This window comes from Myripristis murdjan, chromosome 24, assembly GCF_902150065.1.
Source record: "Myripristis murdjan chromosome 24, fMyrMur1.1, whole genome shotgun sequence".
NCBI lineage: Eukaryota > Metazoa > Chordata > Actinopteri > Holocentriformes > Holocentridae > Myripristis > Myripristis murdjan.
Genome location: NC_044003.1, coordinates 26,333,499 through 26,352,297, shown reverse-complemented (window position 1 = coordinate 26,352,297; position 18,799 = coordinate 26,333,499). Strand labels below are relative to the sequence as shown.

The window sequence follows — 18,799 nt, the reverse complement described above, 5'->3', positions numbered from 1 at the left end:
AGAGTAACCCATTGAAAAACAAATCGTCATGTTTCTTTTCACAAGAAAATCAGTTTGTGTCACAAAATCTATCAAGGATTAATAATCAGTATATACAAAAATTGCAATGTACTCTATTACTGACTCTCTAAAAGCTTCAGAAAATACTGAGACATAGAAAAAACAACGGACAAATGACATCCATACAACGAGTTCAACAGGCAAGCACCAGGTCCACTTTTGTGCACCAGTTCAGCTGCTAAACAAAGCAAGCTTTTTAACACCAAGCGCAAAATTGAAATGAGACAAAATTATGCTTTGTGTCTTCCACTCAAGATAATTACAATTTCAGAAATGATATAATTTGCTGGGTGTTTCAATAGTCAGACAATCCTCCCCTGGTGTGAAAATGAATTTCTCTTAATGTGATGAAACTGGATTCAAGTACTTAAGTTGAGCCAAAGTAAAGGAATATTCCAATGTTTTGGGCAAAATACTCTTCAGTTTCAGTGTTGCTGTAATGTTTATTTTTCACTTTGATGGAGCTATGCTAATGACTCCTATAGACTTCAAGTCTTTATGCTAAGCTAACTCAAAATGTTACCCATAGGAACTGAACCACTGGACGTGCAGAGGTGAAAACAGTATCCAACATCTTGTCTCGGTCTGGGTAAGTCAGAAAAAGGATACTTTGCCCAAAACGTTGGAGTATTCCTTTAAGATATCATGTGAAGTACTGTTTGCTAGCAATTTTTTATTGTTTACAATTAAACATCACATTTACCCTCAACGTCATACTCAAGTTCAGCATGTATTTGAGTCATTCACTGAGCAGAGTAACTTATATCAAGACGCTACAGCTCTTTACAACTTGTGTCTTCTTTGACTTACTATAAGGATTATTGCATGAGCTGAGATAGGCCCAAGATTCATAAACCGTAACATTAGTGTATCAATCTTGAATCACAGGTCTTTCTATAATTGAAGAGGTAAGCTGGTTTCAGATCAGCACTTCTGATCTATGATACATTTTGAATCGAAGCCCGGATCTTTCGCAGAGCTCCTGTAGATCCACTGCTTCCCAGTCTCAAACCTCTCTACAGAGGCTGGGATCTCCATGGATCCAGTGGCAGATTTGAGCATATTTGGGTGGTGTGATCCTCACTGCAACATTAAAGTCCACCTCCTTGCCTTCCTCCAACTCCACCCACTGATGCCCTGAGAATACGCCAATCACCCTCCTCTGCCACTTCCCTTTCCTGCCCCCTAGTTCCTGTCTGAGACGGATGTAGACGCCTGCACCAGTGGCGCCGCGCTGGGCGTCACAGTGCTGGTACATGAGGTCGTTCGACTCCTCTGTCACCGAGCAAAAACGGTAAACCACTTTTTCGTCTCCGCTCCCGTCCAGCAGGCTTTTGTCAGCATCGTAGCTTGAGAAGTGAATCCTTGCCAGAGACTTTGGAGAAGGTGCGACTCCAAGCTCCATGTGCTTCTGTTTGACGGGCCGCTTGAGCACCAGAAGGGCGTAATCATAGTCAGGGGACACAGAGTTGGCTGAGCTGTCGGTGTGGATCCAGCCTTTAGGGATGTGCATTTGTTTAACCCGCGACCAACGGAAAACAGGCTGCTTTTTGGCTTCAGCGCTGCGTCGTATGCGGTTGAGACTTTGTGTTCCTCCCCTCTCTGTTTCATCTATGTTTCCCTGATCAGCTGTTCCCTCCTCGCCTCCTTTCCTTCCTCTCTGCCTTCTACCTTTCCCTCCCTTTCTTTCTCCTGCCACATCTCCATCTATTCTATTCTGCTCCTCACCCTCCTCTACTACCTGCTCCCGTGTTTTCTCCTCACCTGTCTCCCCCTCTCCTCTCCTCCCACCTCTCCGCCGTCCTCCTCTCCTCCTTCCTCCTCTTCCCCTTTTAGTCTTGAGCTGCAGCAACCCAACTTTGAGCTTTCTGACTCCTCCTAGGTAATCCCTCCCATCGTGGACGCAGTGGGCTGCTGTTAGCACATGTTTTGGGGATACTAAGACTCCGGAGCACCCTGTCGAGAGGCGAACCGCACTGGAGAACGGGTAGTTGGTGATGAACTGCGAGTCAGAGATCACAAAGCGCCCATCTGCGCCGTAAACTTGACGTTTCTTGCGGATGTGTGCTGATGTACGGGCAGGTGTACGTGCAGCTGTGTTGTTAAAGCCCTGCAATGTGATCTCCGTCTGTGTACGTGTGCCGTTTGCGTACATCGTCTCATATCCCAGAATCCTCTCTTGTTCAGGTTGGCTCATAGGTGGTAGCGCACTCTGACACTCAATCCCACACAATGTCTCTGCTCGTCCTCGCTCCTCATCCTCCTCCAGCCCCTTGAACAGAGGGGTGTTTAAAAGCTCTGTGTGTCTGTCCAGTAGCACCGGGAGGCTCCGTCGGGACCAGCTGTACACTTCATTGTCATTATCCTCACTGCGGACAGCAGAACGTGCCAGGGCAGCCACACAGAGCAGCAGGCACAGAAAGCTTTTGGAGCCCATCCCACTGAGAGACAGAAAGAGAAAGACTTCCATAAGATAGAAAGAGGAACCTAAGATTGAAATCATGGAGATCTAAAGGGGAACATTTCTGTAACCACTGCCATTTTAACATAAAAAAAGAATATGTTTCTTATGCACATGTGCCAAATACAATAACAAAAGAACAAAATATTCCCAAAGTCATGACAAAGCTATTCCGTGCTTTATAATCCTGACATGTATTGAAAAGTCAAAGGAAAGATTAAAATACATTTTAATTGACATTTAGCTATTCCCTAATTTTAATATATGTGCTGTATAAGGGCATGAGGTTAAAGTATCACAATATAAACAAACTTTTGACATAATTGTATTTACGTAAACACAAGACATGCTCATCATATAAACACAGCATTACCCTACATTGCCTGCCACATAATGCACTTATATTTAATCATTTAACCAAGTGCATGTTTTTTTTTTTTTTTTCAATATTTATATTGTTTCTTTTATTGATCATATTCCTCTCTTTATGCTTTAACAACACAGACGTATTTATATATCATTATGCCACTAAGGCAAGTTAAGAGACCCATGCAAACTCTGTTAATAACCCGCAGGCTGCACGCACAGCCAGGGGAGGGCGCACTAACTCAATCCCCTGTACACTGTTGTAACGATAAATAAAGTGGCAAGTGTCAGTGATGGCCCTAATCTGGGAATTTGAAACGGAGCTGAGGTGTTTGGCACTGGGAAATCTGAAATTTTATTGTTATTATTAAATGCAATACTTTAAGTATCATTTAATTACACAAGTAAGGCTATAACATTCTGCAGTACAGCAGGAAACACAAAAGCAATTCTTGCAAAGAGCTGGAAAGTCTGCATCCTGCGCTATTATTAAGAGACAGCACAGCGGAAAATAATATTAAGAATTTACAGTATGTGTGATCACCATCAAAATGCATTTTTATGAACTAGAGCATAATTTTGTTTTGATATATTGTCACTCCATGCATAAATATACACTAAAACCACTTATCGAATAGCTCCAATAAAACATTCCTACCTGCCAACATTCACAAATCACAGCAGAACGACTCCGGGAAATATTCACGTTTTGCTCAATGAAGAAGCCAGTCTGTCCAAACAACTTCCAGCAGACCTGGTCCCATCATTGCCTGGGCTCCCAAAATCAGGAGCGCAAGGGAAAGCTGTGCGCAAGATCCTCATAAAACCCTCAGTCTCTCTGTGATGCACAGAGAGATGATGACCAAACAGGCAGAGGGGGGAGCCAGCGGAGCCGAGGAGGGTAGAAGTATGAATGAAGTGTTTGATCATGTGACGACACTGAATTTAAACTTAAACGCAAAACCAGTTGAATGCATTTTTTCTCCGATTCCCAAAATATTATTCTTACGTAGGCTGCAGGACACAGTGGTGCTTTGAGATGTATTTATATCATTTAATTTACATGTAATGCTGTTTATAGTGAGGGCGACTGTCAAAATATTGCCTGTGGGTTTGTGTTTATCGAGTAAGTTCATATTTAGGCTATGCCACCAGATGTTTGATCTGCTGCCTCATAAGTGCACACGCACGCACGCACGCACGCACGCATATACACACACTCACATGTTGCACAAAGTAGCCTAAATAATGCAGTGACATTAAATCTTAGAGTTGTGAGTCAACAACCAGCTGGTTTATTCTGATGACTGCCTTGCTGCTGAGTGCAAGTAAACACACACACGCGTGAGCACACACACACACACACACACACACACACACACACACACACAGTATTTGAAAAGTTGACACCTATTCTTATCAAATGAATGGTAACCTATTAGTAAAGCACATTACTACTGATGTTCTGAGTTTTTGTGAGGCATTTGCTTACAAAAATGATGTTTTGGGTATATTATGCTATACTGTATTGTATGTATTTTATCCGTGATTTAATTGTATTTATATGGTGGTGTATTTTGCTTTTTTCTTGTATTGCACATGTATCACACTTGAAGTCTATATGGAGGAAAATTAGGGAGACTGGGGTAAGATGAGCCATTTTTCATATTTAGGATCACTACATCAAGGCAGTCATAGTTTTGTTGCTAACTAATATATCTGCATATATTTCAGGATGTTGTGCATCTCTTCAAACAAACAGAATGAGTGTAAACATAACTGTTTCCATAATATAGCATGTCCAAAAAAAGTGGTCTCGTGGCACAACTTACCCCGTGTATGGGGTAAGTTGAGCCGTATCCCTACCCCTTACCCCAGAGCTACCATTTTGACTTTTTTAGTCCCCACAGCTAAAATGGTGCACTTTTATGCTAGGTTTATGACCTCATGTTGTAGCTCATAGATACCACAACTGATGAATAAAACAAATTTAAAATTATCTGTTTTGGTCTTAACACAATTTTCATGAAACTGATGATAGACTAAATTCACTTTGAAGAGTAAAAAATGTTTTTTTGGAAATAAATGTCTAACCACTTTGCCCATGTGGTTCTTACCTTCACAGACTCCATGAAATGATGCCTTCTTCCTAAATATTTGGTCAAATGATCATTTTTTTTTAACTGTTTTCTAGCAGCAGGGGGTGGCTCAACTTACCCTTTGGCTCAACTTACCCCAGTCTCCCCTACATGGTCCCAGATGAATAACCTACACAAAGTTTGGAGGATAGAATAATCTGTTTTTGCATAAACTGATGTATACTTGGATAAATACATAACATTTGGCAATACAACATTACACATAAATTTTAGTTTAGGCTGCAGCTGTTATTTTATTATACAGAAATGATATTGACTAATTTAAGAGGACACAAGATATTCTGCGGAAATTGTGTTATATGTGTGTAATCTGCTTTTGTTTTTACACCGGGTTTAGCAGGTGGCCTAGAAAATCAAAAAAGGCTGGTTTCGTACTATTTCAATGAGTGGAGTATACACTGCCACAGTCTACCCAGGTCTGAAATATGAAAAGTAGTGGTCATGCTTCCCGGATGTGCTGCCAGGGAAAGCTGACTTGTTCTTTGTGCAATTAAACAGAAGGGAATTCAGCAGATCTTGTAGCTACACCTTTATCAATTCACAGTCTGTCTGTCAGATCATTCCAGATGATATGTCTCATTTCTTCCTCTTTACTGAAAATTTGTGGCACTAACATTCTGAAGTTGTCCTGCCATCAGTGCACACGCTGTCAGCAAGTTAACAATGGAGCAGCTCAACTTCACTGCTGTCACCACCAACTTCTCCAACATCTCGTCCACTCTGGCTCCTCTACAAGTCGTCTCCAGGAACTCTAGACATCTGGTCACTGGGATCGTCCTGTCTCTCTGCTTTGTGCTGGGTGTTCCAGGTAACCTCGCAGTGATAGTGTTCCTCTGGCGAAATTCCCAGCAACTGTCTAGTCTGAGCCGCAGTTTGATGCTGAACTTGGCTGTGTCAGACCTCATGTGCTTGATCACCCTGCCACTGTGGAGTTACGCTCTACTCAATACCTGGATCTTTGGTTCGGTGGCATGTAAAGTCCTCACGTATGTTGTGTACTGTGGTATCTATGGTAGTCTGCTGAGTGTAACTACACTGAGCATCCAGCGCTACCTCCAGGTGGTTTGGCTGCAGAACAGACTGAACCAGGTGGGGCAGATGGGGGTACTGGTTCCTCTCTGGATCATGGAAATAATCTTGGCCATCCCTGCCCCAATAGTTCGAGATGTGGTTGAGAATGACAGCTGGACATATTGCATATTCATCTTCTCTTCTGATGCCCAAGAGATTGCCTATTTGCTGATTGAGGTACTGCTGGGGTTTATTTTCCCATTTTCTATCATGGCATTTGCTTATATCCGCCTCCATTATAAAGTGAACCAAACAGAATTCTTTAATAATCCACGGATGACCAGACTGGTGACCAGTATCATTGTGATCTTTTTTGTTCTCTGGATACCATATCACATTGTTAATGTGTTGAATGTGGCAGCTATTCTGCTCAGGAATCAGGTCCTGTTGAAGTCTGTCATGGGGATTGGCAGTATTACTGGAGCACTAACATTTCTGAACAGCTGCCTGGATCCACTCCTTTATGCCTTTGCCTCCAAAAACATTTGCACTGCCTGTGGTAATGTTTGAACACACCTACTTTTGTTAATACAGAGGCTGATCACTGCCACACATTTATGTGTCTAATCATTTGAGGTAAATACGTATGGCAACAGAAAGCCACAGTTCAAGAATCAAGATAACTTTATTTGTCCTGAGGGATATTTGTCTTTGACCACCACTAACGAAATACACAGACCATGTATATCCATAGACATGAGTAACAAACAAAACATGAATAATGTTACAAAGTGCCCATACATAAATGTGCATCAGTATGGACTGAGTGATACTGCACCTTCACTTCCTCTTCTCCTTCCCTGAGTTCAGCAGGTTTGTGGACAGTGGAACTAAAGAGTTTTTAAATCTGTTAAGTTTTTTGTGTTTTACTCTGTAGCGCCTGTCTGATGGTAGCAGATGGTTGCCATTGAGCATCAGTATGGAGTACAAAACCATGATGATGACATACATCAATAAATGGCTGCTTGCTCTTTTGCAGTCATTCTTCCCTTTTCAAGCTGCATACTTGCATGCTAATACTGGTTTCAAGGGGGTGTGGCACTGGCATTTGTGGAATGGATGTCATGAAGAGCTATGCATGATTTTTCAGCTCCCTCATCAAAGTTCCTGTTTCCAAAAGTTGTGATATGGGTGAAATGAATATACTGAGAAGAACTGAATGAATGGAGTCCTTGTGGAACACTGTCAGGAAAAGGAGTCCTATCAATATCCTAATACAAAATTGATAAGCCATTTACTTTGCATTACGTTTTGACTGCAATGATCTTTGTCTGATGCTGTCCATGCATGCTTTTCATTTGCACATATCTGTCATTTGTCTGTGTTTTGATGTGTGTATGGTAGCCTGGTGTAATAAGGAATGTCAAATATTTTGTATGCAGCTTCACATGTGAATGGTTACATGCATGAATATAAACTGAGAGAGAGATGGGTGATCCCGTGTGAAAAGACCAACAATTAATGAACAGACTGACTAAATGTTTGTGTTGGTGCACATCCAGTGAGTGGAATGACCCTATTTATCACCCTTGTTTAACCTAGTTAGAGAAAATCAGACTGAAAAAGAGAGACAAAGGGTGGGAATATGCAGCATTTGCAGTAGATACTACACAGTTGTGTAAACTCCATGTTGTTACCCCATGCTGTGTATTGACTGCTATGACTCATTCATTCTTCCACTCTGCAGGATCACCAGAAGCCAGATAAACATCCCGACTTTAATGCTATGTTGTATGCTTTGAAAAATCACCATTTACTCCTCTAATAAACTGCAACTCGTTACAACCCACCAAATGTCTTCTTTCAACCTCTCTGCACATCCTTTTCTAAAAGGAGGCAGGTATATACAATGAACTATATATACAATGAACTACACATTAATGAAGTATGAAAAGTAGTGGTGATGCTTCATGGGTGTGCTGTCACGAAAAGCTGACCTGTTCTTTGTGCAGTTAAAAATGCAGGGGAATTCAGCAGGTACTGTAGATGAGCTTCTATCAGTTTACAATCTGTCTATCAGATCATTTGAATGACAAATGTCTGTGTCTCTGTCATTATCTCCTCTGTACTGGAAGTTTGAGGTACAGACAATCTGAAGTTGTCGTGCCATCAGTGCACACGCTTCAGCTTCTCTGTCAGCAAGTTAACAATGGAGCAGCTCAACTTCACTGCTGTTACCACCAACTTTTCCAACATCTCTTCCACTCTGGCTCCTCTACAAGTCATCTCTGTGAAATCTGCATATCTGGTCTCCGCTATAATCCTGTCTCTCTGCTTTGTGCTGGGTGTTCCAGGTAACCTCGCAGTGATAGTGTTCCTCTGGAGAAATTCCCAGCAACTGTCCAGTCTGAGCCGCAGTTTGATGCTGAACTTGGCTGTGTCAGACCTCATGTGCTTGATCACCCTGCCACTGTGGACTTATGCTCTACTCACCACCTGGATCTTTGGTTCGGTGACATGTAAAGTCCTGACATATGTTCTGTACTGTGGCATCTATGGTAGTCTGCTGAGTGTAACTACACTGAGCATCCAGCGCTACCTCCAGGTGGTTTGGCTGCAGAACAGACTGAACCAGGTGGGACAGAGGGGGATACTGGTTCTGCTCTGGATCATGGAAATAATCTTGGCCATCCCTGCTGTGATATTTCGACAGTTGGTAAAGAATGACGGCTGGACATTTTGTCTCACAGAGTTCTCTTCTGATGCCCAAGAGCTTGCCTTTTTATTGACCGAGGTCCTGCTGGGGTTTGTTTTACCATTTTCTATCATGGCGTTTTCTTACATCCGCCTCCATTATAAAGTGAGTCAAACAGCTTTCTTTAACAACCCACGGATGACCAGACTGGTGACCAGTATCACTGTGATCTTTTTTGTTCTGTGGATACCATATCACATCATTAATTTGATGACTGTGGCAGCTATTCTGCTCAGGAATCAAGCTCTGTTGAATTCTACTAGAGGGATTGGCAGTATTACTGAAGCACTACTATTTCTGAACAGCTGCCTGGATCCACTGCTTTACGCCTTTGCCTCCAAAAACATTTGCACTGCCTGTGGTAATGTTTGAACACACCTACGTTTGTTAATACAGAAGCTGATCACTCCAACACATTTATGTGTCTAATCATTTGAGGTAAATACGTATGGCAACAGAAAGCCACAGTTCAAGAATCAAGATAACTTTATTTGTCCTGAGAGCAATTTCCTTGGGCATAAGGTTACCATGTAAGAAATACACAGACCATGTATATCCATAGACATGAGTAATAAACAAAACATGAATAATGTTACAAAGTGCCCATACATAAATGTGCATCAGTATGGACTGAGTGATACTGCACCTTCACTTCCTCTTCTCCTTCCCTGAGTTCAGCAGGTTTGTGGACAGTGGAACTAAAGAGTTTTTAAATCTGTTAAGTTTTTTGTGTTTTACTCTGTAGTGCCTGTCTGATGGTAGCAGATGGTTGCCATTGAGCATCAGTATGGAGTACAAAACCATGATGATGACATACATCAACAAATGGCTGCTTGCTCTTTTGCAGTCATTCTTCCCTTTTCAAGCTGCATACTTGCATGCTAATATTGGTTTTAAGGGGGTGTGGCACTGGCCTTTGTGGAATGGATGTCATGAAGAGCTATGCATAATTTTTCAGCTCCCTCATCAAAGTTCCTGTTTCCAAAAGTTGTGATATGGGTGAAATGAATATAGTGAGAAGAACTGAATGAATGGAGTCCTTGTGGAACACTGTCCAGAAAAGGAGTCCTATCAATATCCTAATACAAAATTGATTAGTCATTTACTTTGCATTACGTTTTGACTGCAATGATCTTTGTCTGATACTGTCCATGCATGCTTTTCATTTACACATATCTATCATTTGTCTGTGTTTTGATGTGTGTGTGGTAGCCTGGTGTAATAAGGAATGTCAAATATTTTGTATGCAGCTTCACATGTGAATGGTTACATGCATGAATATAAACTGAGAGAGAGATGGTGATCCTGTGTGAAAAGACCAACAATTAATGAACAGACTGACTAAATGTTTGTGTTGGTGCACATCCAGTGAGTGGAATGACCCTATTTATCGCCCTTGTTTAACCTAGTTAGAGAAAATCAGACTGAAAAAGAGAGACAAAGGGTGGGAATATGCAGCATTTGCAGTAGATACTACACAGTTGTGTAAACTCCATGTTGTTACCCCATGCTGTGTATTGACTGCTGAGTCAATATCAATATAGGGTACCATTTGGTGTCCCGGGCAGAAATCACCCACTTTTCATGAAAAATTTGCAAAATAACAAAACTCTGAGGGTTTATTATAAATGGCCAAACATTTGAACACACATTGGTACAGAGATACATCTTTAAAAGGGTGTTTTTCATATTTAAAAAAAATGTTCTCTGATTAGATGCAAGTGATTTTGCCATGTCCCAAACTCCTCTCTACTAACTTCACTGAGTGAAATAAGTAGATAAATGATATACAATGTACAAACCTTTTACATGCTCTTGTTGCTCTCATCAAGTACTTGAATAAAATGAGTCAATTGGATCATTTATGGTCTAATTTCATAATAATAATAAACGTTTTGCATGTGTCCCTGGATTTGCTGTCCACCCCGTCATTAGGTGGTTACTGCCACTAAAAGAAACCACCTGCTGTAATCAGTGACATCACTACCACTGCTTTGTCTTTTACAAATGGAGTGAAGAATAGCTCCTGCAGAGAGAGTAGGCTACATATCAACATTTATATTTTGACATTTTCATCATTTTATGATTGAACTTGAATGTGTTCAATCTTAATGTGTCCACCCTGTCATTGCAAAAAATGAATCTATATAAATGCTTTTCAGAAATTCAAAATATGTTTGTTAAAGTATACAGAGTCACCTTCCTAACGGATACATGTTGCTAGCTAATGGCCCAACATGTGCTCATTAAATGCAAACTTCAGCCAAAAACATCCACCCTGTCATTGTCCACCCCATCATCAAGTCTAGTTTTATAACAGTTTTATAAGTTTTTCAGTGTTTTTTTGTGGTAGGCCTACATTTAGGGACCAACATGTTTTTGTTTTGTTTATATTAATCCTGTTTTTTTGTTTTTTTCGTCTAGTTGAAGGTTTTATTTATTTATTTTTGCTGTTGTTGAGTGTCATTTCCAGATGTAGCCTACCTGTGCACAATTCAAAATACAGTAGGTGAAAAAAGTCATGTTTTGACAAAAAACATTTGTTGACAAAACCATAACATTGTTTCCTTTAAATATATATGAGGCACTTCACTATTGTCCACCCTGTCATGCCAAGGTCCACCCCGTCATGTCATTGTCCACCCCGTCGTGTTCATGTTTTACGTGAATAAATTATTATTTTCACAAGTTATCAAAACCTTTTGTGTGATTTTGCTCTGAAGAGATTAGGGCCAAACAGTATTATTTCAAAGTTTGACCAGATACCTTTATTTATAGAGTTTATTCAGAAAAGAAAGTACAACTTTCACAGATTTTACATATACAAACATATTTTTCCATAATTTCTGTATTTTTGAGAGATGTTTTCCAGAAACTAAAATATATTCCTGAACGAGGGACCAAATACCTTTCTGAAAATGTACATTTTGTAATCAATATATGATTAGAACATATTTACTCTATTTAGAAATTGTCCCATGACAGGGTGGACACATTTTGCAATTCGCTTGTACTTTCTATGCTTGCAGTCAATTTATAAAAGGTGCAGGAGCTTGACCAACATGCATTTCTAACAGCTTAAGGTCTACTTTATACAATGGATATGGAGTTCAGTGGAAAATCTCATCTTTTTTTGTGTGACATTGGGAAGTCTCAATGGCACTCTATACTGATATTGACTCTGCTATGACTCATTCATTCTTCCACTCTGCAGGATCACCAGAAGCCAGATAAACATCCCGACTTTAATGTTATGTTGTATGCTTTGAAAAATCACCATTTACTCCTCTAATAAACTGCAACTTGTAACAACCCACCAAACGTCTTCTTTCAACCTCTCTGCACATCCTTTTCTAAAAGGAGGCAGGTATATACAATGAACTATATATACAATGAACTACACATTAATGAAGTATGAAAAGTAGTGGTGATACTTCCTGGGTGTGCTGTCACGAAAAGCTGACCTGTTCTTTGTGCAGTTAAACACAGGGGAATTCAGCAGGCACTGTAGATGAGCTTCTATCAGTTTACAGTTTGTCTATCAGATCATTTGAATGACAAACGTCTATGTCTCTGCTATTTCCTCCTCTTTACTGGAAGTTTGAGGTACAGACAATCTGAAGTTGTCATGCCATCAGTGCACACGCTTCAGCTTCTCTGTCAGCAAGTTAACAATGGAGCAGCTCAACTTCACTGCTGTCACCACCAACTTTTCCAACATCTCTTCCACTCTGGCTCCTCTACAAGTCATCTCTGGAAGCTCTAAACGTCTGGTCCCTGGGATTGTCCTGTCTCTCTGTTTCGTGCTGGGCGTTCCAGGTAACCTCGCAGTGATAGTGTTCCTCTGGCGAAATTCCCAGCAACTGTCCAGTCTGAGCCGCAGTTTGATGCTGAACTTGGCTGTGTCAGACCTCATGTGCTTGATCACCCTGCCACTGTGGAGTTACGCTCTACTCAATACCTGGATCTTTGGTTCAGTGACATGTAAAGTCCTGACGTATGTTCTGTACTGTGGCATCTATGGTAGTCTGCTGAGTGTAACTACACTGAGCATCCAGCGCTACCTCCAGGTGGTTTGGCTGCAGAACAGACTGAACCAGGTGGGGCAGAGGGGGATACTGGTTCTGCTCTGGATCATGGAAATGATCTTGGCCATCCCTGCTGTGATATTTCGACAGTTGGTGAAGAATGACGGCTGGACATACTGTCAAACAGAGTTCTCTTCTGATGCCCAAGAGCTTGCCTTTTTGTTGACCGAGGTACTGCTGGGGTTTATTTTCCCATTTTCTATCATGGCATTTGCTTATATCCGCCTCCATTATAAAGTGAACCAAACAGAATTCTTTAATAATCCACGGATGACCAGACTGGTGACCAGTATCACTGTGATCTTTTTTGTTCTCTGGATACCATATCACATCGTTAATGTGACGAATGTGGCAGCTATTCTGCTCAGGAATCAGGTCCTGTTGAAGTCTGTTATGGGAATTAGAAAAACTGTTGGAGCTCTAACTTTTGTTAACAGTTGCCTGGATCCACTCCTTTATGCCTTTGCCTCTAAAAACATTTGCACTGCCTGTGGTAATGTTTGAACACACCTACTTCTGTTTATACAGAAGCTGATCACTGCAACACATTTATGTGTCTAATCATTTGAGGTAAATACGTATGGCAACAGAAAGCCACAGTTCAAGAATCAAGATAACTTTATTTGTCATGAGGGATATTTGTCTTTGACATAGTTTAGACCACCATGTAAGAAATACACAGACCATGTACATTCATAAACATGAGTGAACAAACAAAGCATGAATAATGTTACAAAGTGCCCATACATCGATATGGACTGAGTTTATGGTTGATGGACAGTGGAACAAAAGAGTTTTAAAATCTGCTAAGTTTGTTGTGTACAAAAATGATGATGATGACATACATCAACAAATGGCTGCTTCCTCTTTTGCAGTCATTCTTCCCTTTTCAAGCTGCATACTTGCATGCTAATACTGGTTTTAAGGGGGTGTGGCACTGGCATTTGTGGAATGGATGTCATGAAGAGCTATGCATGATTTTTCAGCTCCCTCATCAAAGTTCCTGTTTCCAAAAGTTGTGATATGGGTGAAATGAATGGAGCGAGAGGAACTGAATGAATGGAGTCATTGTGGAACATTTTCAGTAAAAGGAGTCCTATCAATATCCTAATACAAAATTTATTAGTCATTTACTTTGCATTATGTTTCGACTGCAATGATCTTTGCCTGATGCTCTCCATGCATGCTTTTCATTTGCACACATCTGTCATTTGTCTGTGTTTTGATGTGTGTGTGGTAGCCTGGTGTAATAATGCACATTTTATACCGTGGAATAAAACATACCACTGTGTTTTTAACATATCACTGTGTCACATATAACACTGATCATGAATTCAAAATATTTTGTTTGCAGCTTCACATGTGAATGGGTACATGTATGAATATAAACTGAGAGATAGAGAGGGAGAGAGAAAGACAGAGAGAGAAAGAAATAGAGAGAGAAGGAGGGAGGGAGAGAGATCCTGTGTAGAAGACTAACAATTAATGAACAGACTGACTAAATGTTTGTGTTGGTGCACATCCAGTGAGTGGAATGACCCTATTTATCGCCCTTGTTTAACCTAGTTAGAGAAAATCAGACTGAAAAAGAGAGACAAAGGGTGGGAATATGCAGCATTTGCAGTAGATACTACACAGTTGTGTAAACTCCATGTTGTTACCCCATGCTGTATATTGACTGCTATGACTCATTCATTCTTCCACTCTGCAGGATCACCAGATGCCAGATAAACATCCCAACTCAACTCATCCTAATGACAAAATGTAATTTTGTATGTGCTATGAAAAAACCTCTAATAAACTGCAACTCTTAACATCCAACCAAATGTCTTTTTTCAACCTCTCCACACATCATTTTCTAAAAGAAGACAGTTGTAGACAATGAAGTATACATTAACATCTCCCACAGTCACTTGAAAAATATCAACAATGGCCTATTATACTTTCATAAACAGGACTGTTGTTTATCTTCCATAGCAATATGTGTTTGTGTAACCCCACCCCGCCTCATAAGTTGGTCATTATAAAATGCCACTCATGGTCACCCTGGGTGCTCCAGCATAACAGCAGTGTGGTTCCAAAGATAACTTCCTCAGAGCAGTTGAGAATATTATTTCTCTTCTCAGTGTTTGTTCAAGGTTTTACTGCTTTTCCCCATAGTGACTCGATGCAGTATTTTGCTCCTCTCCAGACAATTAGGAGTAAAGACCCCTGTGTTTTCTGTCAGCCATGTCTTTGCTGATGATGGGCTTCATCCATCTCTGCATCTTTTTGTCCTGCTGACAGGTTGGGACTCATGATGGATGTCAGTCATTCTGTCTGTCCATATGTTCAACACTTTACTCCGAGGCAATACATCTCGATATCTACCGGGCAGATTGCCATGAAATTTGGTGAGGACATTCATGCTCCACAGAGGATGAACCTCATGTCACTTGCCTCTTGAGCCACACTCAGGCAAATATTGGCTTGTACATAATATCTTAGAATTTATTAAGCAGATTACCTCAACATTTAGTGAGCACATCTGCTTGGATGGACAGGATGAACCCTGTTGATTTTGGTGAGCCTATGACTTTTCCTCTAGTGCCACCCTCAAACCAAAATAACAGTTACCTTGACATTTGGTTAGCATATCATAACATGCAGAGCACACACCCTGTTTATTTTGTTGACCACATGACCTTTCCTCTAGCACATCAACTTGTGTGCAAAATATTCTGTTTCATCTGTTTCAAGACACAGACAGACACATTTTCTTTATCAGACATGGCTAATGCCAGTTCCAGAAGTGGCTTAATTCTTAGGAAACAAAGCAACTTGGTTAAGGTCAGGTAAAGGTAATGGACAAGCTTAGAGGAAGGTAATGGTTAGCGCCAGGAAAAGGTCATGGTTAAGGTTAGAAAAAGGTCATAGTTAACATTAGGAGACATTAGCCCTATGTAACGTACAAGAATTGAACCTCAATCTCCCATAGGGAATTCATGTTGATTTTCCAGTCCACAACCCCACCTTCCTCTTATTGTGGACTTGTGGACTTACTTGTGGACTTATCGTTCTTCTAAACAATCAGTTACTTTTAATTTCATAACTACTGCATGGAATACTGTGACACTGAGCAGGTGGAAGATATTACAAAACCAGAACCAGTGAATTGCATGATATTTGGTGACTGCATTCATACTATCTAACTCAAGATTCCTCTTGAGTTCCTCTTGATTCCTCTTGATTTTTGTGGCCCTATGCCCTTCCCTGTAGCACCAGCTTTGGGCCAGAATGTGACAGTAGATATCTTAAAATCTACTGGGCAAATTTCTGTGGAATCCTTCATATTTTCAAGAGCATGCGGTCTGTCAAAAAAAAAAAAAAAAAAAAAAAAAAAGACTTCTCTGTCCCAACCATTACGTGACAATGTCAAATGAATATTTCAAAGTCTATTAGATGGACTGCCATAGAATTTGGTAAAGAAATTCATGCTACCCAAATCATGCACCTTTTCCACTTTTGTCACCTGATGACCTTTTTTGGACTGCCACCCTTATATTAGACTAAACATTTGATTTGATATAACATATCTGCACATGTAGTGGATGGATTGCCATGCAGTTTGCTGAGTGGATTTATGCCTCCTAGAGAATGAACCCTATCAGTTTTGGTGAGCCTATGTCCCAGTCTACCATTGTATGAAATTAAAACACTACATGAGATTTCAGAGGAACATTTTGTGCTCCTGCAGAGCAGAATCCACACACTTCCTATTTTATTCACATTTTCAATTCTGGTAACCTTATAACATATCTGATGCACCACCCTCAACCAAATGTACATGCAGCTTTTTCCCACAGGTTATCCTCCTCCATCATACATCACACCAGCAGGACACCAATGGTGAAACACGTGCTGTTATTCTCTATTTGTTTACACTAGTGCAGTCCCCGTTCAAAACAGGCCTGTTCAGAACAGGCAAATTGCTAGGCCTCTGGAATTGCTGCTTGCAGCGCTCTGAGGAACCACTCATTCAAACAACTTCACACTCAACACTGCCTTGGGTCCTCAGCAATACACCTGCCAAGTTTGAGGTTGATCGGCTGCACGGTTGTCGAGAAAATTGAAGCACAGACATACAGAAAGAGATTCCTTCCATTTCAGTTAGATGCTTGTTTTTCATTACTTTTCACATTCTTTTGTCTGGCAATAACATTGATGATGTCTTCTTGGTTCTGGTGATACCGGAGGTCCATTGGGGCTTCCCTGTGAATGTGGCTAAGCCGCAGTGTTCATGACTGGAGAAAGCTTGTTGATCAATAAAACCTCCAGAGGCTGAGGAAGCTCCACCTCTGTCCTCAGGCAGTGTGGCCGTCTGGGTCAGCTCATAACCCTGTTCTCTTAAATTCTGTCTAGACACGCACATCACTGTTAATAAAACAAATTCAGCATAAGGGTCAGGATTGCTGGGGAAAGGAGGATGAGGATGGGGTGGAGGGAGTTTGTGTGTATGTGTGTATGGGCTGTTTGTGACTCAGTGTTTCCTCCAGCTGCTCCTTTGGGGCCAGGCTGGGTTTTTTCTGGCCAGATCACAGCAATGAAAGCAGCCGATTCCCATGAAAATATGGCTTTGCCTTTATATTCAGTCTATGTTATGCTGCCAAGATGCTCAGCTGCAATTTTCTTGATTTGTAACATGCTGCGTTCGGTCATCACACAGGGTTATCTTGAGCCACAGCAGACAAAAGGGCAACACATCTGGTGTCAAATTATTTGTATAAATTTGTATATGTGTTCTGAGGGCCTTATTGTGACCAATCATATCAAAGGATAGCTCTCTCCAGCATTTTTTCCTCCTGTAAATAAACAGACATTGAAAACTTACCATCATGCCACATACCACAAAGAGCCTTGTCTTGGTGTCTTGCCCCAGCACTGCAATTAAAAATTCACTAATCACACAGTGTTAATATGGTTACAAAACAGTGTCGGTGGTGCTGGTAGTGAGTATTGTGTGTGGAGTATCCATGTCTGGTAGAGTTTTCTGGTAGTTTTCTGTGATTGTTGCAGTGGCACCACCTCGTGAAACTACACAGAGCATTATGGTATAATTACAGTTAACATGTCAATAAATCATGCCCAGTAGACTGTGTATATAATAATAGCATTTAGTCACACAGACCGAAACATTACATATTCCAACTAACCGCTAAATCCAACTGGTCAAGGAGCACTGTCAAGGAGTGTTTTTCCTCACAAACCTCATCCTTTACAGGACATGTAGCATGTGCACTGGTGGTTATGGGCTCCTGGGTTTTAAAAAGTCAGGCAGTAACTTTTTTCGAATAAAACAGGAAAATAATTTACAGAGAGAACTTGAAATCAAGAATTGCAATGCTTGACCTAGATAATTCACCAGAGGATATGGCAAACAAGATGACGATTTTTTTTGTTTAGTGGTGGACAAAGTACACAACCCCATTACTTGAGTCAGAGTACAGATACCCCTGGTCAATATTAGTCCACAACAAGTAAAGTATTGGAGTACTTGCTTTTAAAAATATTTAGGTATTCAGTATTAAGTACTCAGGTTGGACGGCAAATTCCTGAAGGCAGCGAAGTAGTTTGTCCTCAGGTAAACACAAACATAAGAAACAATATGAATCATTTTTCATTTCCGAAATCTCAAACACTCATTTTACATATGGCCACAGGTGATCTGGCCTGTGTTTATCTGCTGTTGCCATTACCACTGCCAGGTTAGTTGTTTGTGCTTTGATAACAAAATACAATACAGTATGGACGCCTTTTACTTTGAAAGCGGATGTCTTGCTTGCACTTGTTTCATAGAACTGGATGATGTATTTCTGCTTTTACATCAAACCTGCTTGAGAGCAGGTCCTGTGATTGGTTT

The 18,799-nt window shown here is 40.7% G+C and overlaps 5 protein-coding genes across 5 annotated transcripts in view; 4 read left to right on the top strand and 1 right to left on the bottom strand.

Annotated features, from left to right (window-relative positions):
* Positions 1-4,351, top strand: part of LOC115356678 (clathrin coat assembly protein AP180) — a 35,084-nt gene extending 30,733 nt beyond the window's left edge. Inside the window, exon 19 of the transcript XR_003927987.1 lies at positions 4,330-4,351. The gene's annotated coding sequence lies outside the window, so the exon portion shown is untranslated. The remainder of the gene's footprint in view (positions 1-4,329) is intronic.
* LOC115356679 (serine protease 23-like) lies at positions 845-3,702 on the bottom strand. Its single transcript, XM_030047917.1, has 2 exons — positions 3,546-3,702; positions 845-2,501 (listed from the first exon to the last, which is right to left on the bottom strand). Exon 2 carries the CDS (start codon positions 2,495-2,497, stop codon positions 1,067-1,069), a length of 1,431 nt encoding a protein of 476 aa, XP_029903777.1. The 5' UTR covers positions 2,498-2,501; positions 3,546-3,702; the 3' UTR covers positions 845-1,066.
* Positions 4,352-5,709: 1,358 nt separating the features above from the next.
* LOC115355887 (leukotriene B4 receptor 1-like) lies at positions 5,710-6,627 on the top strand. The gene has a single exon (XM_030046811.1). It carries the CDS (start codon positions 5,710-5,712, stop codon positions 6,625-6,627), a length of 918 nt encoding a protein of 305 aa, XP_029902671.1.
* A 1,639-nt stretch (positions 6,628-8,266) lies between these two features.
* Positions 8,267-9,200, top strand: LOC115356394 (CX3C chemokine receptor 1-like). The gene has a single exon (XM_030047536.1). It carries the CDS (start codon positions 8,267-8,269, stop codon positions 9,182-9,184), a length of 918 nt encoding a protein of 305 aa, XP_029903396.1. The 3' UTR covers positions 9,185-9,200.
* Positions 9,201-12,465: 3,265 nt separating this feature from the next.
* On the top strand, positions 12,466-13,583 carry LOC115356268 (CX3C chemokine receptor 1-like). The gene has a single exon (XM_030047367.1). The coding sequence runs from the start codon at positions 12,487-12,489 to the stop codon at positions 13,402-13,404; it is 918 nt and encodes a 305-aa protein (XP_029903227.1). The 5' UTR covers positions 12,466-12,486; the 3' UTR covers positions 13,405-13,583.
* Positions 13,584-18,799: the final 5,216 nt, after the last annotated feature.